This window comes from Indicator indicator, chromosome 2 (genome assembly GCF_027791375.1).
Source record: "Indicator indicator isolate 239-I01 chromosome 2, UM_Iind_1.1, whole genome shotgun sequence".
In the NCBI taxonomy this organism is placed as follows: Eukaryota; Metazoa; Chordata; class Aves; order Piciformes; family Indicatoridae; genus Indicator; species Indicator indicator.
In genome coordinates this window covers 59506599-59533761 of record NC_072011.1, presented here as the reverse complement: position 1 = coordinate 59533761, position 27163 = coordinate 59506599, and the positions used below count along the sequence as shown (strand labels likewise).

General features: G+C 45.3%; 1 protein-coding gene across 1 annotated transcript; it reads left to right on the top strand.

Annotated features, from left to right (window-relative positions):
* Positions 1-1344: 1344 nt before the first annotated feature.
* Positions 1345-20775, top strand: SNX5 (sorting nexin 5). The gene is made up of 13 exons (XM_054394514.1): positions 1345-1377; positions 10252-10356; positions 11039-11149; positions 11874-11995; positions 12536-12659; positions 13256-13351; positions 14209-14314; positions 14395-14470; positions 15920-15959; positions 16053-16139; positions 17544-17703; positions 19039-19124; positions 20728-20775. Exons 1-13 carry the CDS (start codon positions 1345-1347, stop codon positions 20773-20775), a joined length of 1194 nt encoding a protein of 397 aa, XP_054250489.1.
* The last annotated feature ends 6388 nt before the right edge of the window (positions 20776-27163 follow it).

Below are 27163 nucleotides of genomic sequence, written 5' to 3'. Positions count from 1 at the left end.
CACCTGAAGTACTGCATCCAGTTCTGGAGCCCCTATTACAACAAGGATCTGGATGTGCTGGAACATGTCCAGAAAAGGGCCACAAGGATGATCAGAGGGCTGGAGCTGGCTGTGGCTGTGAGCAACCCGCTCTAGTGTGAGGTGTCCCTGCCCAGGGCAGTGTGTGTGGGGGAGTTTGGAACTGGATGATCCTTGAGGTACTTTCCAACCCCGACAATCTATGATTCTATGATATGCAAATGCAAGGACTCTCCTTTGGGGACAGTCTGGGAGAGCTGAGATTGTTCAATCTGGAGAGGAGAAGGCTCTGAGGAGACCTTATTGTGGCCTTCCAGTGTCTGAAGGGGGCCTGCAGGAAAGCTGGTGAGGAACTTATTAGGGTGTCAGGTAGTGATAGGACTAGGGGGAAAAGGAATAAAACTAGAAGTGGGTAGATTCATATTGGATGTTAGGAAGAAATTCTTCCCCATGAGGCTGGTGAGACACTGGAACAATTTGCCCAGGGAGGTGGTGGAAGCAGGGCAGGCTGGATGTGGCTGTGAGCAACCTAATCTAGTGTGAAGTGTCCTTGCCCATGGCAGGGAGTTGGAACTGGATGATCCTTGAGGTCCCTTTCAACCCCAACAATCTATGATTCTATGATATGCAAATCCAAGGACTCTCCTTTATTTAAGAGCTTTTCTTGATGCTCAAGGTGTTTTGTTACAGATTTTGGTGGGAACTTCCAGCACAAGCTAGCATCTTCAATCTGTCAGCTCCTTCTCAAGGATGTAGTCCCTAACGAGACATGCATTAGTTACTCAAAGTGATCAAATTTACACCATAAACCCCTAAATCAATAATCTTTCCTTAGAAGACTAAAGCAGTATGCTCAACTCAAAGAGCATGGCCAAACAGTTTCACTTGGGTAACACTGGGGCTGTGGGGAGGTAGAGCCCCTGAGAGCAGTGGTGAGGAGCAGGAGGAGTGCATTCTCCCTTTCGAGTTCTCCAATATCCCTAAAATCTTTAAAAAGAAACACACACACAAAACCAAACCCAAGCGACAGAAAACAAATCTTTAAGAATAGAGAGGAAAAAAAAAAAAAAGGAAAAAAAAAATCAAACATCCTCCCGCCACCTTTCCCCAGTAACGCCACCATCTTGGATGAAGGCGACCAAGCACTCTGCCCTCACTCAAGATGGCCGCCTCCGTCCCGTTGCTGGGCACCGCGGGGGCGGGAGGTGTGGCGCTGTTGGCGGGAGGCGGCCGGCGCCGCGGCTCCACCCCGGGCTATATGAGGCGGCGGCGACGACGACGGAGGCGGTGCTGGTGGTGGTGAGTGGTTGGTTGTGTCTGGGTGAAATGGCTTTGCTGCGGGAGGACGCGCAGAGCAAGGTGAGGCTGGTGGATGGGGTTCGGTTTGAGGCGGGCTGTGGGAGCGCGGCCGGGCTGAGGGCTGTGCTCAGCTCTGGGCTTGCTCAGCAAGGGGTGAGAGAGCTCCCTGTATTCTCTCTCCCTATCTCAGGCAGTACGAGAGTGACCGGTTTTGGTTTTGTTTGTTAAAAAAAAAAAAAATTTTTTTTTTTTTTTTTAGTCGCTGTGCTGCCTGCTTCTTGTATTCAAGGTCCTCTGAGGGCAGGTGGTCAAGGTTTAGCAGCCCAGGGTGAGTGTGGAGCGCTGTCCCTGAAGGGAGAAGTGTCTGGGGAAAGATGAAGAGGAGGGGGGAAAGAGAAGGGAAGAGCGTGGAGGAGGAGGGAAGGGCTCTGCTCAGGTAGTGCAGGCTGTGAGCAGAGCACCTAGACCGTGCTGGAAGCAGGATGGTCAGCAGGGCCTTTGAGCTGCAGGAGCTGAGCCTGCCGAGAGAGCGCAGGAGCTGGATGTGCTGGTCAGGACCTGTGGCTGGGCATTAACAATGAAGTCCTGTAGGCACCTCTGCTAGAGGTGTTTAAACTTGCTGTTCCTCAGTGGGTGTGTGACCAGCCTTCCTGGTCGTGTGGCCTGTGTTAATTATGTTGTCAGCTGTCACTTCAGCTGTGGTGCCTCTTTCCTTTGGTTTTCCTTTCTCTGATGTAAAGTTGAAACTTTGAAGTGCCAGGGAGCCTTATGCCTTGTCTTTGAGGGGGAGGGTGGAGTGCTACCCACTGTTAAAACTCTCAGATGTCTCAGAGGAAATGCAGATTAAATGCTGAAAGAGGAACTTTGTGAACGAACATATATGTACATAGACAGTGCTTGAAATTATTTCTCCTACTGGACAAGATGTGTGGAGTAACTTACTTAGTCTTACCTGGCTTAATAACTAACTTCAACACATCTTAAATGAAAGGTAGTACAGCCCTGTAACAGTTTAAGAGCTACCTATTTGACTTTCACTCTGCTGCATCTGAATGTAGTTTGCATTGTGATTAAGCTTAACCTCCATGCAGGAAGACGTTAAGGATGCCCAAGTCTTTTCAGTTTGTGTTTTCTCCAGCTTTCTTTGGAAAATACATATTAGCTGACTTCAGAGTTAGAAACATGCTTGCCTTTTAATAACTTAAGATAATTTCATTTTTTGTCTCTTTCTCTTGTATAGAAATCTCTTAAAACAGTCTTGATCCAGTAAGACAGGCAAAAAGTTTGTTGTACAAGTGGTTTCCAGTTCTTCACTTTGAACTGTGAACCATCCAGTGCTTTAGCCTTCTGCTGCTGCATTTGAATCTATCAGTATTAAAACATTTGTTATTTGAGGGTAGTGAGTGCAAGCCTTCATAGGTGATGCCTGGAAGGGAAGGTAGAATATCAACTCATGCAGTCATTGGTAACTTCGAGTGTTTGTAGGCCCTTTCTGATTTAGCAGACAGGAATAGTGGGGGAAGGGGAAAATGTTCCTACAGCAAAGGCTGAAGTAGCTTTAAAACTCTACTGCTCAATGGACAAAGATTAACTAGCTTGTTTCAGGTAGTAGAGCTGCCTTGGGATTCCAGCAATAAGGAGGAGGATAGAAATGCTCTTATCTTGTCTGTTCCTGTTTAGGTAAGAAAGCAGCAACATGGAACTGGTGTGTGGCCAGTAGATAAAGCCTATGCCTAGAAAGGAAGCTTTGTTAGATGTTAACCTTGAATAGCAATCATTGGTAAGCATAAACTAGAAACTGACCCTGTGGTGGAGAGGATCAGGATGTGTAGGAAGAGGAAGGGAGGGTAGGATAAGGGTGATTGGAAGTGCAGTGGGAAAGATGGTGTAATCTGTCGCAGAGAGGAAAAGGCACTTCAGAAAGTGAAGCCTTCACAAAGTAGTGGGGATTGCCAAACAAAACTTGGGCATCTGCTCTGATATTTCTTAATGTCAATGGTTTGACAGTGTTTTAAATGCTTCAGTCAGCAGCTAAGTTGTTCTAGATCAAAATGCTGAGGATATTGTAACCCCTCTTTCTCAGAACAGTCAGATGACAAAATGATGTGTCATAGCTGGGGATTTGCTGTTAGCATTTGTCATCAGTGGTTCTCAGTGCCTGACAACTTCTGCATGCTCAGGAAGGAATGAGGGCCTATTAGATCCTGCTTGTGCTTTGCAAGAAAACTGCTGCTGCAAGCTGCTGGGCCCAAAGGCAAGTACAGAGATGGACTGCAAGGAGAGAGAGTGACTGGATATATTGTCAAGGACACATAGCCTTTGGGAAGCTGCCCAGCAGCAGCTGATCAGTGTGAGGTGGAAAGAGTATAGTGAAGCTGTATTGCTGAGACTCCCTACCACCAGCTCCAGCATTGCTGCAGGAGGTCAGCAAATCATTCTTCTAGATGTTGCCTATGGCTTAGGGGTTTGCTTCTATTTAACAATTTCTGGTTTAGCTGGGTGTGCTTCATGTTACAGATGGCCTGCAGATGGGCTAAGAGTGTTTTGCCCAGCATTCTGCTCTTCAGGCGGACTGCTGGAGTGGGGTCAATTTTGCCTATTTGACTCTTCAAGCTGAGGAGGCAGTGGACTGGGTGGAGGTGTCCAGTTTGCTGGGAGGTGGAGCAAGGTGGGCTAGAGAGGCTTTTATGCAAAATATGGGATTCTTGAGCATTGGTAGTGCCCTTCTCTCTTTCAGGAGGTGTGTAACTGCTTGATTTTTGCAGAGAGTGATGCAGAGATCCCTGTGACAGGAGAGCTAAGTGAGCAGGCCAGCTTACTGTGCAGCCAGTGGTGTTCTGGCTACAGAGGCTGCCTTCTGCTCACTTGGCAAGCACTACACTTGATGAGGAATGCCATTTCAAAGCAACTAAATCGAGCTGTTATTTCTTCTTTATCTTTGTTTTAAGCAAAATAGTGAAACCATTGCATCATTGGAGCTTAACACTCCAAAGATACAAATCTGGGAAGGCATTTTCTTAAGTAGTGATATCAAAGCTGTGCACGGTGACTGCTTCAGTTTTCTTGGTTCTCTGTGACTCAGACTATTTCAGGACTATTTCAGAGTCAGAGCTAACAGAAAGCTTGTCAGGAAGGCTGCAAAATCAAAGATTCATGCCTACTATAACAACTCTTCGCTGCTGCATGGGTGAAGCATATTTTCACTGCCTTAATTAAAGGGAAGCTTAAGCTTCCCTTTGCTGAATGTGACTGAAACGTAGTTCCAGCAACTAATGCTACAAATATCTGCTGGCCAGATACTCTGAAAGTCTGCTGGTTAACTGCTGGCTGTTGAAACAAGGCCCTTTGAAACTGAGGACTTTGTATAAACTGCCAGAAAACATCATGATCTTTTACTGATCTCTGGAGAGCACTTAAACTGGTTTAATTAGGAAGACTACTCTCTAAAAAGTAATGGCTTCTGGGTAGTGGCAGATGTAATTACTACTGAAGTCTTAGAATGGTAGAATCAGGAAACATTTTGGTTGGAAAAGATCTTTAAGAGCATCAGGACTAACCATATTACCTAACTCTATCAATCCTGGTGCTAAACCATGCCCCTCAGCACCACATCTCTGCCTCTTTGAAACACCTCCAGGGATGGGGATTCAACCACCTCCCTGGGGAGCCTGTTCCAGTCTTTGAGAAACCTTTCAATCAAGAAGCTTCTTCTAAAATCCAACCTAAACCTTCCCTGGTGCAACTTAAGGCCATTTCCTCTTGTCTTATCACTTCTTACTAGGGAGAAGAGACCAACACTCACCTGGTTCCAATCTTTTTCCAGGGAGTTGCAGAGAGAGAGAGAAGGTCTCTCCTCAGCCTCCTTCTCTCCAGGATAAACAACCCTAGTTCCCTCAGCTGCTTCTCACCAGACCCATTCTCTAGACCCTTCACCAGTTTTGTTGCCCTTCTCTGGACATGCTGCACCACTTCAGTGTCCTTCTTGGAGAAAGAGGCCCAAAACTGAACCCAGGATTCAAGGTGTGGCCTCAGCAGTACTGAATACTGGCATACAATCACTTCCCTGGTTCTTGCGGTCACAGTATTCCTGATGCAGGCCAGGAGATGCTGTTGGCCGCCTTGGCCATCTGGGCAGGTGCTGGCTCATCTTTGGCTGGCTGTTGATCAACACCCCCAGGTCTTTCTCTGCTGAGCAGTTTTCCAGCCACTCTGTCCTAAGCCTGTAGCATTCATGGGGTTATTGTTACCCAAGGGGGGACCTGGTGCTTGGCCTTGTTTGTGGCTGTTGCTTGAGTGATGACAAGGAGGTGATCAGTTTGGTAGTGGTTTTTTTTCTTTCTAAGGTAGCTGATAATAGGCAGAGAAAGGTTTATGACATGTAAATCCTTGTGGAAGGGCTCCTTGCTCTTCCTAGTTGAAAACCCTGGATTTACCTGACAGCAAGCACAGGTTCCTATTTCACTAGGAATTGGATGTTGCATAGGGTTGCTTGCACTGGCAGATTCTTTTGTTAGAATGCAGAAGTAACACCAAGTCCTCCAGAACTGATGCTAAAACTGCAGAGGTTGTTATTTTAGCATCAGCAGTTCAGGCCACTCAACAGAATTAAAGAGTTTCCACTGCTGAGGGCATTTCCTTCACTGGCGGTCTGCAAGTGTGAAGATGTCTTTGTATTAGATGAGGCCTGAGCAGAAACTTCTGTCAAGCTGAAGCCTGGGTAGCTGGTGGTCATCACTGGATTATTGTGCTTAAGTCTTCATCTCTCTTTTTAATATCTCTAAGCAATGGAAAGAAGGCAAGTGCTGTAAAACGCTACCTGAATTGGTCATAGGAGTGCTCTCTTCTGTCTCTTCCAGGTTCCAAGAGCTTCCAGATCAGGTGACTGTCACGCTGTCCTAATTAGTGCTATGATACCTATTTTTAGTCTTCTGTTCCTAAAGCCCAGAAACATTAGTCTATGATGACTGTTGTTCTGGAGGACTCTTGTTCTAATGTCCAGGTCAGGCAGTTTTGGTGTACTGCATCTTTGAACAGGGAGAACTTGCCTTGAATCCTCAAGGAACCAAATAAGTGACTTGAATTAGGAGGCATCAGAGTAGCTCTAGCAGTTGCTGTGGTCACTGGAAACTAGAAGCCTCTAGACTGTTTCTGACAAAAAAGAGAGAATGAGATGTGAAAGCAGAGGCACTGCTGGGTTTGGGTTGAGTTTCAGTTTGTAGCCCAACTCTGTGCTGTTCCAATTCTCTGTACTTCTTTAGGAATGTTCTGCAAGTAAGGAGTAATCTCCTGGTAGATGCTGATTTTTTTTTTTTTTTTTCAATTACCTCCTTGATGTGGGGTGGCAGACTGTTTTCTGGTAACTGGGATAGGAAAATTTCAGTTGTCTTGCCCACTGCCTGGATGGAGTGCAGTGAAGAAGCAGTGAAGTCCTAGCAGAGAAATGCCTCCAGGCATGAAGCAGTTGCCAGGTATGGCAGGCCAGAGAGCTAAGATGGAGTGATTTTCTGGGAATGCCTTGAGCTGGATGCCTGCTATGATCAAGCAACAAGCCTGGGGCGTAGAGATAAAAGCTGAATTCTTTTGCTCTGCACAGCCTTCATGTGACCATAAGCAAGTTGGTCCTCATTCCTGTTTGTAGGATGGGTGTTGGCGGGATGGTGAAATGAAAGGTCCTGAATGATGAGCTTGGCTGGTGGTGGTGATGCTTGTATTGATCAAGGGTTGGTGTGAAACATGTGCTTTAGGTATTCATTGGGCTAGTGCTTTATGAGAGCTGTGGTAATGAAGGCAGGGTGGGGGTGTCTTGCTTCCATTTCAGTGGGGAAATGCTGCTCTAGCACATTAGGTAGGAAAACACAGCATTGTGTCCTCCTGAAGTCAGTGTGAATGCTGTCTTTGTAGTCTGAGCCTTGCTGCCATGATTGTGTAATCCTAAAGGTCTCTGGCCTGGAGTTAGGAGTCCACAGTGACCTTCACAGGATTAGAGCAGACCAGTGGTTTTATGATCCTCTGTTTCATATGACTCCAGGTTCTTTACTGAAGACCAGACTCTGGCAGGGTAGAGGTGATAATCCTGTGCTGTCTTCAAATAGTGATATGCTTGATGTTTGAGAATGCAGTGGCCTTTAAGTATAGGCTGAATCATGTACAGATGTTCAGGGTGGGAGAGGTACAAGCTGTTCTTTTTCTTCTAGCAGTTGACTTCATGTAGTGCTGAGGGACAGAGTCCTTTCACTTTATATTCATAGAATGGTTTGAGTTGGAAGTGACCTTAAAGATTGTCTAGTTTCAACCCCCCCTGCCTTGGGCAGGGACACCTTCTGCTAGACCAGGTTGCTTGAGGCCTTATCCAACTTGGCTTTGAACATCTCCAGGGAGGGGGTATCCACAACCTTTGTGGCCAACCTCTTTCAGTGTCTTGCCACCCTTACTGTAAAGTTCTTGGTTTGTGTCCTGTTCTTGGGCTGGTTTCACACTTGGGACTGTGTGTATGGTACAAGGGATCTCAAATGCTTATAAATACTTAAACGATGGGTGTCAGGAGGATGGGACCAGTCTGTTCTCAGTGGTGCCCAGTGACAGAACAAGGGGTAATGGGTGCACACTCAAACATAAGCTCCATCTAAACATGAGGAGGAACTTCTGTAAGAGTGATGGAGCACTGGAACAGTCTGCCTGGAGAGGTGGTGGAGTCTCTGTCTCTGGAGGCATTCACAACTTGCCTGGATGTGTTCCTGTGTGACCACCTTCAGGTGAACCTGCCTTGGCAGGGGGATTGGGCTCCGCCTCCAAGAGGTCCCTTCCAACCCCTACCATTCTGTGATTCTGTAATACTTCTCTAGAGTGCACTGAGCACTGCTGCTGCTTGCCAGTTGCTTTTGTGTAAATAAAGCTCTGCTGTGACAAGTTCTCCTGCAGTAGCATGCCTGAGGATTGTTGAAGTTGTGGGTTGTGTCCTTGATCCACTGCCTCTGCACTTTATGGTGCTAGTGCATGGGAGAAATGCCCACAACAGCTGTGATCCAACAGAGCAGTAACATCTTGTGTCCATACCTGCTCATCTCTCCTGCAAGCAGCTACTAGGTGTGGAGGAGTGTGTATACAGCATCTGATTGTGGGTTACTTTGTCTACAAGTCTTAAAGAAAGTTCACAAATTCAGGACTGGCTGATTTGTGTCATCTTCCCCTCGGTTTAGCTGAGAGGAAGCGGTTTCCTTGAGCTTATCATGCTTTCCAGACTCAGCAGTTTGTATTGTTAGCACTACTGATCCTGTTTGGACAGTGGAGATAAGTAAGCAGGATGCACAGCTCCAGGATCTGCTTCTTGCTGCTTTGGCTGCTGGTGCTCAGAGGCTGGGAAATGCTGTGACTTTTGCCTTTCATTCCATTGGCAGCAGACAGTGAGCTGTGCTCCCAATGAAACCAGTGCCTGAATGGTGGCCTTCTACCCATCCTCCTAGTGGGCCAACTTCTGCCTACGTGAGTGTCAGTGACATCTGAACTATGCACCTTTGTGCTGTTTGGTCTGTGCCTTCCTAGCAAGGACCAGAATCCCATGCCTGTAGGGGAGGATAATAATCTGTCTCATAAGGTGACTGAAGAGAAATGACTATGTACTGTTGAGAGTCACTGTAGTGCTTGGAGTTCTACCACATCCATTCCAAGGTGAGCTGTGCTGGGACAAGGCCAGGTTGGACGGGGTCTTGAGCAACCTGGTCTAGTGGAAGGTGTCCCTGTCCCTGGCAGGGGGATTGGAACTAGATGATCCTTAAGGTCCCTTCTAATCCAAACCATTCTATGAACTCTTGTTCCAGGGCATGCTCTGTAAGCTCAACGTCCTTGCTTGCTTCCAGGGCAATAGCCAAGCTTCGATAAAAACATTCTGTCCTACAGAAGTTAGAATGGGAAGTGCAATGCTACATCCAGGGTCTTTCCATGGTTACAAGGCTTAAAAAGGTCTCTTACCTACCTCCTCCTAACTTTAGCTAACAGCTGATACGCAGCAGATAGAGGTGTATCTTGCATGGCTGGAAAAATGAGGGTACTGGGGGTACCTGAGAGCCTGGGCATAGATGATGGCAGTACGTGGTGATGCCCTGTTCATAGATAAAGGTGTAGACGGTGGCAGGGGCAAGCTGGATGGGGACAGATGCCTGCTGGCTTGACAGCTGTGTTCTCTGCAGGCAACCAGACTTGTTATCTACCAGATTTGGACTGCAGTACACAGATGGCCAGACTAGGGGGAGGGATTTTCCAAAGCTTTTGGAAGCAAAGCTTCCCCTCAAAGGGCAACCTCTCAAAACAGTTCTGCAGCTTTGCAGAAATGTAAGGCAGTGTTCATGCTATCTGTGATATGACAGGCAATTTTTCAGATGCTGTCTGGCACTGTTTTCTTCTGGGCTTTGGTGTTGAGATTTCATGTGCTTAGCAGGTGGAAGGAGCAACCTCCTGTCTGGCAGTGTCTGTACACTACTAGTATGCTGCAGGGAAATGAAGCAACATGAGCTGTAGCCCAGTTTTCTAGCTAGCTTGCTTTCCTGAGAAGCCTTGCTCTGAAGGACACTCTTTGGTTGGACTTGATTTTTTTTTTTTTTTTTAATTAAAGGTCTTTTCCAACCAAAATGATTCCACAATTCTTCAGCAAACTTCTCATGTTACAACCTTGGTGTCCATCACTTTCTCCCTTACTCATAAAACAGAGTGCATGGAAGGAAGGAACTTAAGCTCAGACCTGGAGCTACCAGGCCTTCTTTCCTCTCCTTTGTTTGGAAGGGAAAGCATGTCACAGTGATGTGCACAGGTAGTATCAAGGCCATCATGCTTGTCTATATGTATAGTTGCTGGAGGCAATGGTTTTGTTTACTGATGACCAGTCTAGTTTCACTAAATGTACTTGGTGCTGGCTCAAGGCTTATGCTGTGAATTCTGTTGCAGCTGAGGTCTGTATCTGTAGACCTGAATTTTGATCCTTCTCTCCAAATTGATATACCTGATGCCCTAAGTGAAAAGGACAGAGTGAAGTTCACTGTGCATACTAAGGTAAGATCATGGGGTAGAAAGATAGCTTCACAGATGTTGTGTAAGTCATCTGTCTTTGCAGTACACCTACTTGTAAATATGTGGTTGACAGAGGAGAGAATCTCATTAGAGCAAAGTTTTCCACTTACAGGGTGGCATGATGGTGCCAGGCATTGGAATAGGCTGCCCAAATAGGAGGTGGAGTCACCATCCCTGGAGGTTTTCAAGAAATGTGTGGTCATGGCACTTTGAGACATAGTTTAGTGGCCATGGTGGTGTTAGTTTGAAGGTTGGACTTGGTGATCTTAGAGGTCTTTTCCAACCAAATTGATCCTATGATTATATATGCAGAAACTCCCAGATTTCCTGAGACTTGAGCACTCCCTAAATAGAGACAAGATAGCTGATGCACTAGATTGGATTTGCTTAAGGAATCCTAGCTTGGCACCAGAAGGCTGGGAAGTAGAGATGGGAGAAACCAGCTACTGTGAAACTTCACAAAATAAACTGCTTGGATGCTGTTCCACAACAGTGCCTTCTCTTTAAATAGTAATAAGGCTCTCAAATGAATGCCAGCTCAGCTAAAAGGGAGTAGGCGAGGTTCTTACTAGGCGAAACAGCTTCCTTTGAAAACAGACAGAACTCTTTCTTTCTAAAAGCACTGATTTACAAAACAGTAGGGCTTCTATCTGTCTTCTTCCAGACTACACTGCCAGCTTTTCAAAGCCCTGAGTTTTCAGTTACGAGGCAGCATGAAGACTTTGTGTGGCTGCATGATACGCTCAGTGAAACTGAAGAGTATGCAGGACTCATTGTAAGTATTCCCTAAAATAAATGGAGTTCTAGTAGATACGGTGATTTAAAGTGCATACCAGTAGACTAGAAGTCTGCTTTACTCAGGTTACTCGTGTTTCATGACTTGAGTATTCCCTATGCTTCCTTTTGCTTTAATTCCCAAACAACATGAGTGTTGTAGTGCTAACTTAGCTTTCCGTATATCTTGGTGCAGCAAAAATCCCCACAAACCTGAGTCCCTGACACCTTCCCTGGACATGCTCAAGGCCAGGTTGGACAAGGCTGTGAGCAGCCTGGTCTAGTGGAAGGTGTTCTTGCCCATGGGGGTGGGTGGGGGGTTGGAACTAGGTCATCCGTGAAGCCTCTTCCACCCCAAACCATTTTATGACATTCTGGTGGTGTTAATGTCTTCCTAAAGATGACACAGTGCAATGGTCTACTAAATAGTCTTTCTTTTCTATCATGGTTCTTTAGGGGGTCCTGTGGGCCACAGAAGATGGCTGGTTATGGGATGGGTTATAGAAGTTGTTCCTCTTGCTTGGTTTCTGTCCTGGAGAGGAGGTAGCACAGAGCTGGGAGGGACAAACAGGCACCTAGACATCAGTGTGCCTCTAGAATTCCCTGGTGTAGAGCGTTGCTGGCTTGTCATAACCAGGCAAAAGGGCTTCCTTCCAGAGAATGCTAGAAAGAACTTTGGAAACTTTGATTTGCTAGCATCTGTCACTAACCAGTTCCTTGGCTAGATACCTCCAGCACCTTCGAAGCCTGACTTTGATGGACCCAGAGAGAAGATGCAGAAGCTAGGGGAAGGAGAAGTATCTATGACAAAAGAAGAGTTTGCCAAAATGAAGCAAGAGCTTGAAGCGTAAGTAGAATTGGTCTGCTGTTAAAAGCTGTACTTGGAGAAGCCTCCTGGGAGAGCAACTTGTTTGTTGACAACAGATCTTGACTGTGACTGTTTAAAAGGCTGTCTGCTGCTGCATATTCTTTAAAATTATGGAACTGTGGAGTTGCCAAAAGTTTCTCTCAAACTGGGAAACTTCCTAGCTAAAGAGATTGAAAGTAGCTTCTCTCTCACTAGTGAGCTATTTAGAATCACAGAAATGTTTTGGTTGGGAAAAACCTTTGATCAAGTCCAGCCATTCTCTAACTCTACCAAGGTCCTTCAGTACCACATCTCTGCATCTTTGAAACACCTCTAGGGATGGGCATTCAGCCACCTCCCTGGTAAGCTTATTCCAGTCTTTGAGAACCCTTTCAGTCAAGAAGTTTCTTCTAGTATCCAACCTAAACAATCCCAGAAGGTTTTGGGAGTATGCTGTTGAATATTTTCACTGGATGATACTAAAGCAATTCTGTCTGAAGGTGGTACAAGAGAGGATCTCAGTCTGTTCTTTCCTTGCAGTGAATACCTCGCTGTCTTCAAGAAAACTGTGTCATCACATGAAATCTTCCTTCAGCGTATTTCTTCTCATCCTGTGCTCAGCAAGGATCACAATTTTCATGTTTTCCTGGAGTATGACCAGGATGTAAGACACTTTTTATCTTTTCACCTTTCTGAGGGAGGCAAGATGTTAGTGTTATCACTCTTTCTGGTCAGTCAGAATGTTACGTAAGTCTGTGTGCAGCATCAGCAAGCAGATGTTGCCAGTGCTTCTGTGAGATGATTAAACGATGAAAGCCTGACCTTTTAGACCTTTTTCTGCTCTAAATCTCAGTGTTTCTTAATCCTAGTCAAATTGGTTAGGAAGACAGCTTTCTATCTTAGAAACAGGCATGGATCAAGTATACCTGTGCTGTTTTTCCTGCTTCTAAAATGGAAGACTGGAGGTGTTAGTATTGCATCTGTTATGCCGTATTTAATTGAGTGATAGGTGCTGATCCAAGATGTGAGGAAAAACTGAGCCATTTCTGGGAATGGGGAAACACCTTTGGCCCAGAAGAGTTGAACAACTTCTAGTCAAGCCACCTTTATACAGCTTATATGGGTATTATGGAGAGCCTGGAAATCAGCCTGCTCTGTCATATGAGAGATGTAAATGATGCTACTCTATTGCAAATGTCAAAATACTTGCCTCCCCCCCACCTTGGGATAGTTTTAAAGCTGTCTTGGCCTCTGTTGCAGCTGAGTGTTCGGAGGAAAAACACAAAGGAGATGTTTGGTGGCTTTCTAAAAAGTGTAGTAAAGAGTGCAGATGAAGTCCTCTTCTCTGGAGTCAAGGTAAGGCAGTTGGTTTACCTCTTACCCTAATCTGGATTTTTTTTTTCTTGCTTCCTGAGCTGGTGAAGTTGTCTGCTTCAGGTTTAATGTGTGTGAGGCTCAGCTATTGATGCTAACCTTCCTTGTTACTGCTGTCCCAAGTTGGGTGGTGTAGCCTGCATTAATTTTGACTTCTATAGAAATAAGATGTTGAAGCTGCAGGCTGTTAAATTCAAGTGTGTATTTGAAGTTTCTAGTGGGTACGGAAGAGCTGCCTTAACACCTGGTACTGGTAGGGAGGAAGGATCTCTGGAGGTCCCTTCCAACCCCTAACATCCTGTGATTCAACAAATGTACTCATGGCTTTGGTCTATTCAGAGCTCTGCCAGACATGATTTATGGGTTTGTGCTTGCACTGGATCAGATCAAATCCCAAAGACTCCTGCAACTAGTCCAGCTTCAGCTTTTCTATAATATTGTCACGGTAGATCTCTCTAACAGACTTAGTGTCTTAAACAGTGTCACAAAACATGACCACGCATATAATGTTTGGTGTAGATGTGAAGCAAACTTGAAAGATGTTTACTGCTCAGTTCCAGTGCTGCAGCAGGCCTAGCACTGCCAGTACCAACTTACTGGTTGCTTCAGACCACCCACAGTGTTGAGTATCAAGAGTCAAGTCCATCTTCCCTTCATTGCTAGGATGGAAAAAACTTGTCCCAAACAGCTTGGTTTGACAAACCATTGACTCAGGATTTTGTCTTGAACTCTGCTCTTCAGTAGAGGTTGGTGGGCATAATGCTTAGGTGGCTGTGGTTATTGTGTAGGGAAGAACTTGTTCTGCAGTAATTTATTCAACAGGTCATGTTCTGTTTCAGGAAGTGGAAGACTTTTTTGAGCAAGAGAAGATTTTTCTTGTAAACTACTGCAACAAAATCAAGGATGCGTGTGCAAAGGCAGATAAGATGACAAGATCTCATAAAAGTGAATCTTTTTCAAAGACCTTTCTAAAGGCCTTGCAGTCTTGCTGACTTCAGCCTGAAAACCTTGTCTTGTTCTTGCAGATGTTGCAGATGACTATATTTATACTTCAGCTCGCTTGAACAGCCTGGCATTAGAAGAACCCACAGTTGTCAAAAGGTAAGCAATTTTAATTGTTTATAAACATACTCAGTCTGTGAATATCAACTTCCTTCTATAAAGGAATATCCACAGGATTGAGTCATAGCTGGTTTGAATTTCTTGAATTGCAAGCAAGTGGTGTTTGAAACTTTCTTTTTTTCCCCCTCTGACACTCTTGGTGCAGCAGACTTAAATCAGTTTCATCTGACACTAAACTAGCTGATCTTTTGCCATTTATGCCCTAGAGCTGGATTCTGCTGGCCATCAAAGGTCCTACTAAACAACAGTCTCCTTGAATTTTGTGTTTTGCTTTTTTTTTTAAGTCACAAACTCCCAGAGAATATGGGAGGAGTTATGCAGCTGTGTTCTAATGTACTGTCAAGCACAACACAATTTACACTAGGCCTTGATTACCTTCTGGATGTTTTTAGTTCCAGAATAGCATGGGGTTTTTCAGCTATGAAAACCTTTTCTGAGGAGACTTCTTCCACCTCTTTTGAACTTTGCTATCAATTTACCAAGACTTTGGTAAAACAGAAAAACAGTATATAGCTGAATAAACAAGAAGGTTCATTCCTCTTGGAAGGTGGCAAGTAGGGAAAGTCTCCACAAGACCTTTATTGTAGAATGGTTTGGATTGGAAGGGAACCTTAAGGATCATCTAGTTCCAACACCCTTGCAATGGGCAAAGACACCTTCTACTAGATCAGGTTGTTCAAGGCCCCATCCCACCTGGCTTTGAACATCTCCAGGGAGAGGGCATCTACAGCTTCTCTGGGCAATCTGTTCTAGTGTCTCACCAGCCTCACTGTAAAGAATTGCTTCCAAATATCCAGTCTAAATCCACTTTAATCCTATCATCCTATCACTACAAGCCCTTACAAGTTCTTCCCCAGTTGTCCTGTAGGCTGCTTTCAAATGCTAGATGGCCACTATAAGGTCTCCCTGGAGCTTTCTCCATGCTGAACAGCCCCAACTCTCACAATCTGTCCCCACAGAGAGATCATTTTCATGGCCCTCCTCTGGCCCTTCTTGTGTTGGGGGTGCCAGAACTGGGATGCAGTACTCCAGGTGGGGTATTGTGAGAGCAGAGCAGAGGGGCAGATTCAGCTCCCTCATCCTGCTGGTCACACTTCTTTTGATGCAGCGCAGAACAGGTTTGGCCTTCTGGGCTGCAAGTGTACATTATCAGCTGTAGAGATCAGTGTTGCTGCTTTACATGGTGTCAGCTGCTCAGCATGACTAGTCTGTTAGGCTGGAATTCAAAACCTCTTGTATTGAACCTTTTAATCCAGGTCTCTGCCTAGACCTGAGTTCTTTTCAAACCTTTGACTGGGTCTGCTTGCAGGAGTGATTTGCAGCCTTCAGCTTTTCCATTTCCTGCCAGTTGATGCCAGCACTTGTCAGACTTAAGTATCTAAAAGTTATTTATGCTGGTGTGTTGTTTTTTTTTTCTCCCTCTCGTAGGTACTTGTTGAAAGTTGCTGAACTCTTTGAGAAACTTGGGGTAAGAGAAGCTTTTAGGAGGGAGGGGAAAGAATCCCTGAATGTTGATGGTGTTATTTCCCACTCCATGCCCACTATCTGTTCTTTTCTGCAGAAGGTAGAAGGTAGAGTGTCATCTGATAAAGACTTGAAGCTCTCTGAACTGTTGCGGTACTACATGCTCAATATAAAAGCTGCCAAGGTGAGAAGAATTTTTTTCTTCTTTTTTGAAGCTTTTATTATGGATATCATCACTTGTTCAGTGCAGTCTTTATGCTTGAAGAATACAGGAAGGTAGATCCTTGTTCTCCCAAAGAAACCAGAACTCCTAAGCCACAGCCATACACTGGTTAGCTGCAGTCCCAGCCCACTTAGAAGGTATCTTGACTAGTTTGTCTTTGGCATGTAACAGGAAAAACGTTTTAGATTTTAGAATCATAGAATTGTCTGGGTTGGAAAGGACCTCCAAAGGTCATATAATCCAACCCCCTCTGCATTTAGCAGGGGTATCCTCGACTAGATCAGGCTGTCCCAGAGCCCTGTTGAGCCTCACCTTGAATATCACCAGGGATGGGGCCTCAACCACCTCCCCGGGCAACCTGTTCCAGTGTTCCACCACCCTCATGGTAAAGAACTTGTTCCTAACGTCCCATCTAAATCTACTAAATGGCTTTAGTTTGAAGCCATTGCCTCTCAGCTTGTCACTATAGACCTTTGTAAACAATGTCTTTCCATCATTCTTGTAGGCCCCCTTCAGGGACTGGAGTTAAACTGGATTTGAGTCTGCAGCAGTGTTTTAACCCTTCCCCTTTGAGTGCTTTTGACTTGTCAGTAAACCCAACGATGATTAATGACATCCTGAAATAAATCCCAGCTACTCAAGCTCTTCATCATGAATCTGCAGTAACATATAAAGGCTGTTGGAGTCTAGATTTCCAGGAGGGGTTTGGTAGATTGATGTAACTGCAAAAGCCTTGCCAGTGACTCTTTCTTGCTGAATACTTGCAACTGAATACTTGCCTTGGCCAGGAGATGACTGCTGAGAAATGGTACCTAGGTATATCCCGTTGGGCCTTTTCTAGTGCTATGCCTTTTAATGTCATGTAGCCTGGAACATTCCCTCCAGGCATCCTGTGTCATGTACTGCTGTTTAGATATCAACACTATGGTGCTGCTAGATTAGAAAGGAGTTGGTGCTAAGAGCTATGCTGCTTCTCCTGTCTAGGTTAGTGTAGTGCTTCAGCCAAACTGTCAGGTCTCCAAATTAAATGATAGTGTATCCCTCACTAGAAATAGTCATAGTCAGTATTCAGGAAGGACTGTTCCTCCTTGGTGGGGAGGCCCACCTTTTAGAAGGATAAAGCATCTGTAAGGGAAGAAGCAATGCCCTACAGTAGCCCTCAGACTACTCTAACTAAGGCATAAGTGGCTGTCTGGAAATCTTGACACTGCACTGGCTAAAGGCTTGTGTTGCTATGCTGAGCTTTGGGGAAAACAACCCAAATCTGGTTTAGAGAAATGAAACTTCCTTGATGCTAAGGTGATTGTAACTTCAATTTGGGAAGCAGTCCTCTTAAAGCTTTGATACACTATTCTTGTCTTTCAGGATCTTCTGTACAGACGTACAAGGGCTCTTGTTGACTATGAAAACTCCAACAAAGCTCTAGATAAAGCCAGACTAAAGAGCAAGGATGTCAGGCTGGCTGAGGCACATCAACAGGATTGTTGTCAGAAGTTTGAAAAGATTTCAGAATCTGCCAAACAAGGTAAATTGGGCTTTGCTCTATTTATACTGAAGGGAGGAAACCTTAATGTATTCCAGGTCTCCATCTGACCTTCAGGTACTGAAGGCTTCTGAACACTCCTGAAGCTGGTAGTCTGGACTTCCCCAAGGACAGTATAGGTGCCTGAAAAATTAATGCGCTAAATAGTTTTAAGAAGGACTGTCTGAAACACAGCAGTGTCAGCACTAGAGCAACCTTAACTCTAAGACCTCAGCACTTGCTTTCACAGAATGCATTGGTTTGGAAGGGACCCTCGCAGGTCATCTTGTCCAAACACCATGCAGTGAGCAGGGACAACCATAACTAGATCAGGTTGCTTAGGGCCCCATCAAGTGTGACCATGAATGTCTCTGGGGATGGGACCTGCACCACATCTCTGGGCAACCTGTTCCAGTATTTCACGACTCTCATTGTAGAGATCTTCCTCCTTATGTCCAACCTAAATCTACCCTGCTCTAGTTTCAAACTTGTTGTCCCTTGTCCTATCGCTACAGTCCTTCCCCTGCTTCCTGTAGGTGCCCTTCATATATGCTACTATAAGGTCTTCCTGGAGTTTCTCCAGGCTGAACAGCCCCAACTCTTGAAGCCTGTCCCTACAGGGAAGGTGCTCCAGTCCTCTTATCTGTCTCCTCTGGACCTGACACAGCAGGTCCATGTCCTTTTGTTGAGGACACTAGAGCTGGATGCAGTACTCCAGGTGAGGTCTCACCAGAACGTAGTGGCAGAGTCATCTCTCTTGGTCTGCTGACCACACTTCTTTTGATGCATCCCAGGGTGCAGTTTCCTTTCTGGACTGCTAGTGCACATTGTTGGCTTATGTCCAGCTTCTCATGCACCAGTAAGCCCAAGTAATTTTCAGTTCCAGACTGAACTCTTGTTCTCAGCCTCCACCTGAAGGCTTCCACACCTCAGGCTTCTGATTTAATCTCCATGAGAACTGTGCAAATAGGCTTTTTGCACTGTTCCAGTACAGCTTCTTAGCCAGATGTCTTTAGACAGTATAAATCAGAAGAAACCCACTTTAACAGCACACATGCCACTCCTTTCAATGTTCCTGGGTTTTAAATGCTCTGTGTTCTCACAGAGCTTGTGGAGCTGTTTTATGCCAGTTGTTGTCTCCCTACAAAACCTTTTTGTCTTGAGGCAAGATGTCATATGAATGCATCTCTGATTAGCAACAGCAAGACTAACTCTTGAACCTTCTTTGTGCTCAAACACACTTAACTTGAGCTGTACAATAGAATTCATGCAACATAAGGGGCACTGCTGAAACTTCAGTCAGTTTGTCTTACCTTGCTTTGTCCTTTTTCCTTCCAGAACTGGTGAGCTTCAAAGAGAAGAGAATAGCAGCATTCCGCAAAAACCTCATTGAAATGGCAGAACTGGAAATAAAACATGCAAAGGTGTGTTCTTTTGGGAATTTATCAGGGATAGCTTTAGAGAAGTGAATATTATATAATGCAGAGAGCTTGCGAGGCTCCCTTTGAAACAAGGAAGTTTAAACCAGAACAGCCAGGCTCTTCAGCTGAGATCTGAGGAGGGGAAGGGAAGGAAGTAAAAAGCTAGAGACCAAGTGCATATGAAAGAACAAATGCTGACAGTCTTTGTCCTATGCAGAAAGTCTCTTTTCAACCTATCACTCCTGGGACACCAGCAGCCTGTTGTACTGGCAGTGAGAAGTCTGTTTTGCAGGTAGTACACAACAGCTCACATAACTGCCCACCCATGGACCTCATCTGTGGGCTTTGGACCCCTACCCCTTTTGCATCTAGAGGCGGCTGCTGCTTCAGGCATTGCTGTGAGGGCACATCCTGCAGCTTGTGATCTGGCTGCCAACCCTCCCTTGGCTTGTCAGTGGAGGGGGAATCATAGAATGGTTTGGGTCAGAAGTGACCTTTAAAGATCATCTAGTTCTAACCCTGCCTTGCCCTGGGCAGGGACACCTTCCACTAGACTAGGTTGCTCAAGGCAACAGCTTTGTCATAGCTTTGAAAGCCATGCTGACTTCAGCAGGTTCTGCCAGGCTTGTTTCACTGAGCAGATCTGAAGTAGGCTGTAAAGACCATGCCATCTATTGCCATCCTAAACATGGAAAGTGTGCACAGTTTATAGGGTCTATTTAAATTACAGAACAAAACTGAGAGACTCAAGCTGAGGTAATTGTGCACCCTCAACTTCTTTTGAAGAAGGAAAGTCTAATTTCCCACTCCCTGAGATTCCTGGGGTTTATCCCAGGTAGCTGCTTAACTGCTGAGCTTGAATGTGACTGAGCACCAGGTAGTGGTTGGACTTGATGACGTTAAAGGTCTTTTCCAACTGAAGCAATTCCATGAATCTATATAAGAGGCTTGACAGTACTGCTTGGTTTAGCCCACTTATGTGCTACTGTGTCTTGCCCTTCTCTTTCCCACAAACTGAGTCATGGCTGCAGGCCTGCAGGAGGAGGCAGGTTGCAGTCTGTATAGAATCATAGAGTCTTAACTGTCAACCTAAGACCATTATGGCCATTAAACCATGTCCTGAAGTGCCATGTCCACATTTCTTGAATACCTCCAGGGATGGTAATTCCATCTTCCTGGGTAACCTGTTCCAATGCCTGACTACTCTGTCAGTAAAGAAGTTTTTCCTAATATCTAACCTAAACCTCCCCTGGCACAATTCAAGCCATGTTCTCTATCACCTGATACTAGGGAGATGAGACCAACCTCCACCTCAGTCCATCCTCCTTTCAGGAAGTTGTAGAGTGAGATCATCTTCCCCTCAGCCTCCTTTTCTTCAGACTAAACAACCTCAGTTGCCTCAGCAGCTCACCAGACCTGTTCTTCAGACCCTTCATCAGCTTCGCCCTTCTCTGGACACACTCAATCACCTCAGTGTCCTTCCTGTAGTAAGGTGCCCAAAACCGAACCCAGTATTCGAGGTGCAGCCTCACCAGTGCAGAGTACAGGGACAGAATCACTCCTCTGCTGAATTGATTGATCAGAAATTAATTCTTTTCTTTTCCAGAACAACGTCTCTCTCCTGCAGAGCTGCATTGACTTGTTCAACAATTAAGGCACCTTTATCCTGAAAATGTGAAAGAAGCATCAGTTGCACTCACTGGCCAGGGACAATTTATTGCCTTGACTTCATTAGCTTAATATAAAGATCCTCACTGAGATTGTTAGACTAATACTTGTTGATAGTGATACATTGACTTTCTTGGTATAAATGGGAACTGAACTGTGTGTGAATTGGCTAGATGGAGCTAATGTCCTGTTGGCTGATAACTCAAAATGAGTTAAATGTAAAGAAATCAGTTTGCTGCTGCCTGACTTCACTTAGCAGAAAATGTTTTCTGAGGACAACTCTCTATTTCTTTGCAGGATCATCAAGTAATCTGTCTCTTCATATCCCTGATATATTTAAAACTTGCAAGTGGGACAGACTTAGTGTAGCCATTTTCTAAAAGAAATACCTTAACATTCCACTTCCCAGGCAGATTTCTACTGCAATATATTTTGAATTTCTATAACTGTTTGGTATTTGTACACTTTGGGCAATACAGCAAATAAAGGTCTGACAAAACCAGCTGTTGGATGGCAAGACTTTGTGTGGGATGTGAAGTGACAAACTGAGGTGCCAGGCACAGAACTCACAATCACTCATCACCTGGAGCTCTTCAATAGAGAAACATTTGACTCAGTGGGATTGTTCTTGGAATGGATGCTGACATGAAAAGTAGGGACTTGAGGTCATGTTGGTGTTTCAGTAGCTCTTAAACTTCTCTGCTGCATAGGAAGGAGACCAAGCATTGATATGTAGACTCCTTCGGACTGCTCCACTGTGCTTCATGTTTTCATAGAATGATTTGTGTTGGAAGGGACCTTAAAGAAGGGGCAGGGACACCTTCCACGAGAGCAGGTTCCTCAAGGCTTTGTCCAATCTGGATGTATTTTGTCACAATGCTTTATATTTTCTTAATCTTTACACCTCCTGCTAGAAACAGGAGGTTGTTTTTAAAACTTTAGGGCTTCTGGAAGCACAGTTCCTAGAAGACTTCTGTCAGAACCTTGTTTCATTTCTTCTGACTATACTTCTGATCATGCTTGCATAGCTGTGCTCTGGGCAGACTGCCTGAAGCACCTTCAACCAGAGAAGCTCTAAGAATAGGCAGCTCAATGGCAGTATCTATAGAGATTGTTCAAGAGTGTGCTTTTCTGTGACCTATCATGAAAACTGAACAGCTCAACCACACCATCCTGAAGTAGTCTAGCTGTGGAACATGTAAATTCTCTCTCGACTTTCTTTGGTAAGAGTTTCAACCTCAGGATCAGGGATGTCAGAAGAAATTTCTTCACTGAAGGGGTTCTTAAACTCTGGCATAGGCTTGTCAGGCTCAACTCGAAAGCCTTTATTTTCCCCAGAGAAAGGTTGTAGCTAGTATGGCAAACACCATCACACCCCAACTCCAGAAGCACTCTAAACTCAGGAAAGAAGTTTCCTAATATCTGACCTAATCCTCTCCTACCACAATTTCAGGCCATTTCCTCGTTCTATCACCAGATACTAGGGAGAAGAAGCTGACCCCTGCCTCACTACAACCTCCTGTCAGGGAGAAGGTCTCCCCTCAGGCTCTTTTTCTCCAGACTAAACCCCGGTTCCTTCAGCCTGCTCTTCACCAGACCTGTTCTCCAGACCCTTCATCAGCTTTGCCCTTCTCTGGACACACTCTGTCACCTCAGTGTCTGTCTTGTGAGGGCTTCACACACTACCAGTAACAGTGTGTTTGAAGCTAAGTGAGGCACTTTCGAGTTTGTTAATTTTTTTTCCTTATTTTGGAACTTGGAGGTGCTTTGCTCTTGTATGGTTTGTGTTCTTGACATGGTTTGACTTGGGTTATGATCTGATCAGATAAAAAGCATTTGAAAGACTTGGAGAGGATGCAAATTACAGCTCTATACTGATGATATAGTTAATTGTGCAGCAAGTGCAAGGAAGTGTAGCCACTGAGCAGCCTGCCAAAAACGGTGTTCTGAAAGGAACTGTTGTGCTTTATCCAGGCCAGTAGAGTGCGTTGCAGTCAGCTTCAAGTGTTGACTTGGAAAATGCTGGTCCCAGCACGGATCTTATGCCTGTGGGTGGCAGGCTGGTACAGCTGCTGAGAAGCACTTTTACCACGTGTACCCTCAGACTGAGTTGTAAGGAAGTACCCAAAAGGCTGCTACTTACCCTTGTTTCTTCTCTGGCAACTGGACTTATGTTAATAAATGAGAGAAATTAGCTGCCTGTGTGGTTGGTCTGCTAATAAAGAAGGAGAGAAATCTGTTTTTAACATGATACAGATTGGTTGTTAGGAAGAAATTCTTTCCAGTGAGGGTGGTCAGACACTGGAACAGTTTGCCCAGGGAGGTTATGAATGATCCCCCCCACACACACCTTGGAAGTGTTCAAGGTCAAGCTGGGTAAGGCCTTGAGCGACTTGGTCTAGTGGAAGGTGTCCCTGGACAGAGATGATCTTTAAGGTCCCTTCCAACCTAAACCATTCACTGTATGATTTAATGGCTGGACCTGAATTGTAGCAGGGCCTTGAATAAAGCCTTAGCTGAGCAAAATCAGCACAGGCAAGTTGGCATTGTAAGATTATCAAGATGAAAAGAAGTTGTGGGGTTTTTCGGTGGTCGTTTTGTTTGTGGTTTTGGTGTTTGTTTTTTCAAAGAAATATTACTGAGATCTCATCCTGCCCAACCAGACTGTTAAATGAAAGCAGTGTTTCAGAGATGTTCCAAACAGGGATAGACTCTAGTCTGCATTTGCTGATCACATCTATAAAGCATGTTACCTTTTACAGGCTTTTACTTCTCTCTATGGGTTGCAAGTTGGCTTTTGAGAGAATGAAAAAGCCTCATCACTTGTAATAATTGATGTGCAGAGCCACACAACACTGATCTCTTATCTGTCATAGAATGGTAGGGTTGTTTTATTTGGAAAAGATCTCTAAGATTAAGTCCAACTTTCAACCTAAGACCACCATGGCCATTAGACTGTCTCCCAAAGTGCCATGTCCATATCCTTCTTGAACACTTCCAGGGATGGTGACTCCACTACCTCCCTGGGCAGCCTCTCCCAATGCCTGACCACTCTTGCAGCAAAGAACTTCTTCCTAATACCCAACCTGCACCACCCCGGGCACACTTTCAGGCCGTTTCCTCTTGTTCTATCACCTGAGGCTCCCAGCACCTTGATATCTTTTTTGTAGTGAGGGCCCCAAAACTGAACCCAGGATTCAAGGTGTGGCCTGAGCAGTGCTGAGTACAGGAGGACAATCACTGTCCTGGTCCTGCTGGTCACACTATGGTTGTTCTAGGCCAGGATGGTGTTGGCTTTCTTGGGCACATGCTGGTTTGTATTCAGCTGGCTGTTAACCAGTACACTCAGGTCTTTCTCCACTGGGCAGCTTTCCAGCCACTCTGCCCTAAGCCTGGAGTATCTTTGAGGTGGTTGAAACAGCTGGAGGTGGTACTTAGGGAGGTAGATGAGAGCTAGCCTGGTCACATCAGAGAAGCTCCTTAAATGAGTCCTGTTGCACAGGATGTGGAGTGCTAGCCATGCAATAAAGTAGAGCTTTGTAGCCACAGAAAAGGAGAAGCTCACCATGATGAGCCACCAGTATGCACTTGCAGCCCAGAAAGCCGGTCACATCCTGGGCTGCATCAAGAGAAGTGTGGCCAGCAGGTCAAGGGAGGTGATTCTCCCACTCTACACTGCTCTGGTGAGACCCCACCTGGAGTACTGTGTCCAGTTCTGGAGCCCCTATTACAGGAAGGATCTGGATATGCTGGAATGTGTCCAGAGGAGAGCCACAAGGCTTATCAAAGGGCTGGAGCTCCTCTGCTATGGAGATGGACTGAGAGAGTTGGGGATGTTCAGTCTGGAGAAGAGAGGGCCTGGAGCTGTCCTTCTTGTGGCCTTCCAGTATCTGAAGGGGACCTACAAGAAAGCTGGGGAGGGACTTTTTAGGGTGTTGGGTAGTGATAGGACTGGGGGGAATGGAACAAAACTAGAAATGGGTAGATTCAGATTGGATGTTAGGAAGAAATTCTTCCCCATGAGGGTGGTGAGACACTGGAACAGGTTGCCCAGGGAGGTGGTGGAAGCCTCATCCCTGGAGGTTTTTAAGGCCAGGCTGGATGTGGCTGTGAGCAACCTGATCTAGTGTGAGGTGTCCCTGCCCGTGGCAGGGGGTTGGAACTGGATGATCCTTGAGGTCCCTTCTAACCCTGACAATTCTATTGAGGCCCGAGTGTACTTCAAGAAAGAGCTGGTTTGCCTTGGTTTATGCAAGCGTTCTTGGTTCTAGGAAGACATGTGACTAAAGCTGGTAAGCCAAGCAGGGAATGGTTCCTGTGTCTTTAGGGTACAGGAAGCCTGGAAGAGCTGGGAGCATTGACTCTTCACGCTAGTTGCTGTTGGGTTTGTGCTTCCTTCATAAACCTGAGAAGCTGTTACAAACACCCTGGCTTGAGTGGGGGTCGAAATTCAGCTGCAGTTTGACTTATCTTAGGATGATTACTGGTGTTTTAATTAGAGATTCATCATGACAAGTTGGTTTGTTTTTTATTTTAACACTCCCAATTTATTCAGCTTCTCTTCATTCCATCCTGTTTCTGTTGGACTGCACGCTCTAGAGAAGCTGTGATATGAGGCCCTTACCTTTAGCCATTTTCAAGCTTTGGACTGTACTTCTGGCAGCAACAAATGTGCATTTCTCAAAACATGGATCTGGGAAGACTTTCTGAGGAGGTATTGATAGTTTCTGGCACTTGCAGACTCTCTCAAAAGATCAGGAGAAGCCGCTTGTTTATGCTGTGAAGCAGAGAGCTCTGCAGAGTTCCCATTCTTGGAGGTACTTTCAGTACTTTCCTGCTACCCCAGCACTTGCTGCTGTGTCTGAGAGTGCAGTTAGGAGTTATTTCAACTTGTGCTCTTGAAACATCTCCCTCTTTGCTTTATGATAGTGGAACATCTGAAATGGATTTGAAATCTGTTCCACGTGCAGCTCGCCAGTGAATGAATGCAGACCCTGGTGATCCATTTTAATCCCACAGCCTGACTTCAGTTTTGGACCCGTAGTTCGTTGTTTTCTGAAGCTTGCGCTTCATCTGCTATCAAAATCCTGTCCAGTGGCCAAGCTCTGGTGTGGGCTCAGCTTTGCTTTTTGTTTGTGTTGTGGGGTTTTGTTCTGTGTGCTTTGGGTTTGTGTTTTTGTTGGGTTTTGTTGCTGTTGTTGTTTTGGTTTTGTTTGTTTGGATGTAATTTTTTTGGGGAGGGTTGTTTGTTCTTTGGATGTTTTTGTTGTTTTTTGGGGTTGTGAGGGTTTGGTTTTGTTCATTGTTTTTTGTTTTCAGTTTTCATTTTCCAAAGCCAATGAGAAGCCTCAGTTGAGATCAGAGTCCAGCTCAGGTGGGTTTTTTGTGCTTGCACGCTAAAAGCAGTTGTTGTTAGGAATGCTTTGTAACTTGAACAGTCAAGCAAGAATGCTGCCTGTTTTAGAGGGGAGGGAATTCAGGTAGAGTGTGGAAAAGGTAACTCGCCAATTGTTCCACAGGAAGTTTTTGTCAGAGCCAGATGTTTAGTTTGGATCTGAAATTCCACTCTGAGACTCCTGTCTCAATCTGCTGCTGTTGGAAGCAGTCAGCTGAGTGCTTGTGATTTTAGTTTGGCTGGCCCTTGTCTGTGGTTTGCTGCTCTTCTGTCAAGCCTCCACTCCAGTGCAGTGAAGTGTGTTGTTTCAAATAGCTTCTGGTGCTCTCTTCTGTGGGTCAGTTTCACTTGGTGGTAGAATTGCAAGATCCCTTTCTGCAGGAGAAGGGTGGTGGAGGCCTAGGTAAGTGGAAATGTGTTGTGAGTGCTTCCCTGCTGGCGCTTTAGCTTCTTGTTGGTGCACAAATGAGAGTGCAGTGGATGGGTTGTATGCATGAAACACTAATTTTTTTAGGTGAAGTTGTAGAAGTCTTCCCCAGCAGTTAAAGGATTCTCATTTTGTTCCTGTCTATCATAGAATGGTAGGAATTGAAAGGTACCTTCAGAGGTCATCAAGTCCAACCCTCCTACCAAAGCAGGATCACATCCAGATGGGTCTTGAAAGTTTCTGGAGAAGGAGACTCCACAATCTTCTTGGGCAGCCTGTTCCAGTGCTCCATCACCCTTACAGTGAATACATTTTTCCTTATGTTGAGATAGAACTTTCTGTGTTCCAGTTTGTGTCCATTATCCCTTGTCCTATTACAGGACACCACTGAAAAGAGCCTGGCCCCTTCTTGACCACCACTGTTTATATATTTGTAAACATTAATATAATCTCCTCTCAGTCTTCTCCAGACTAAACAGCCCCAGGTCTCTCAGCCTTTCTTCATCAGACAGATGTTCCAGTCCCTAAATCATCCTCATAGCCTCCCTTGGA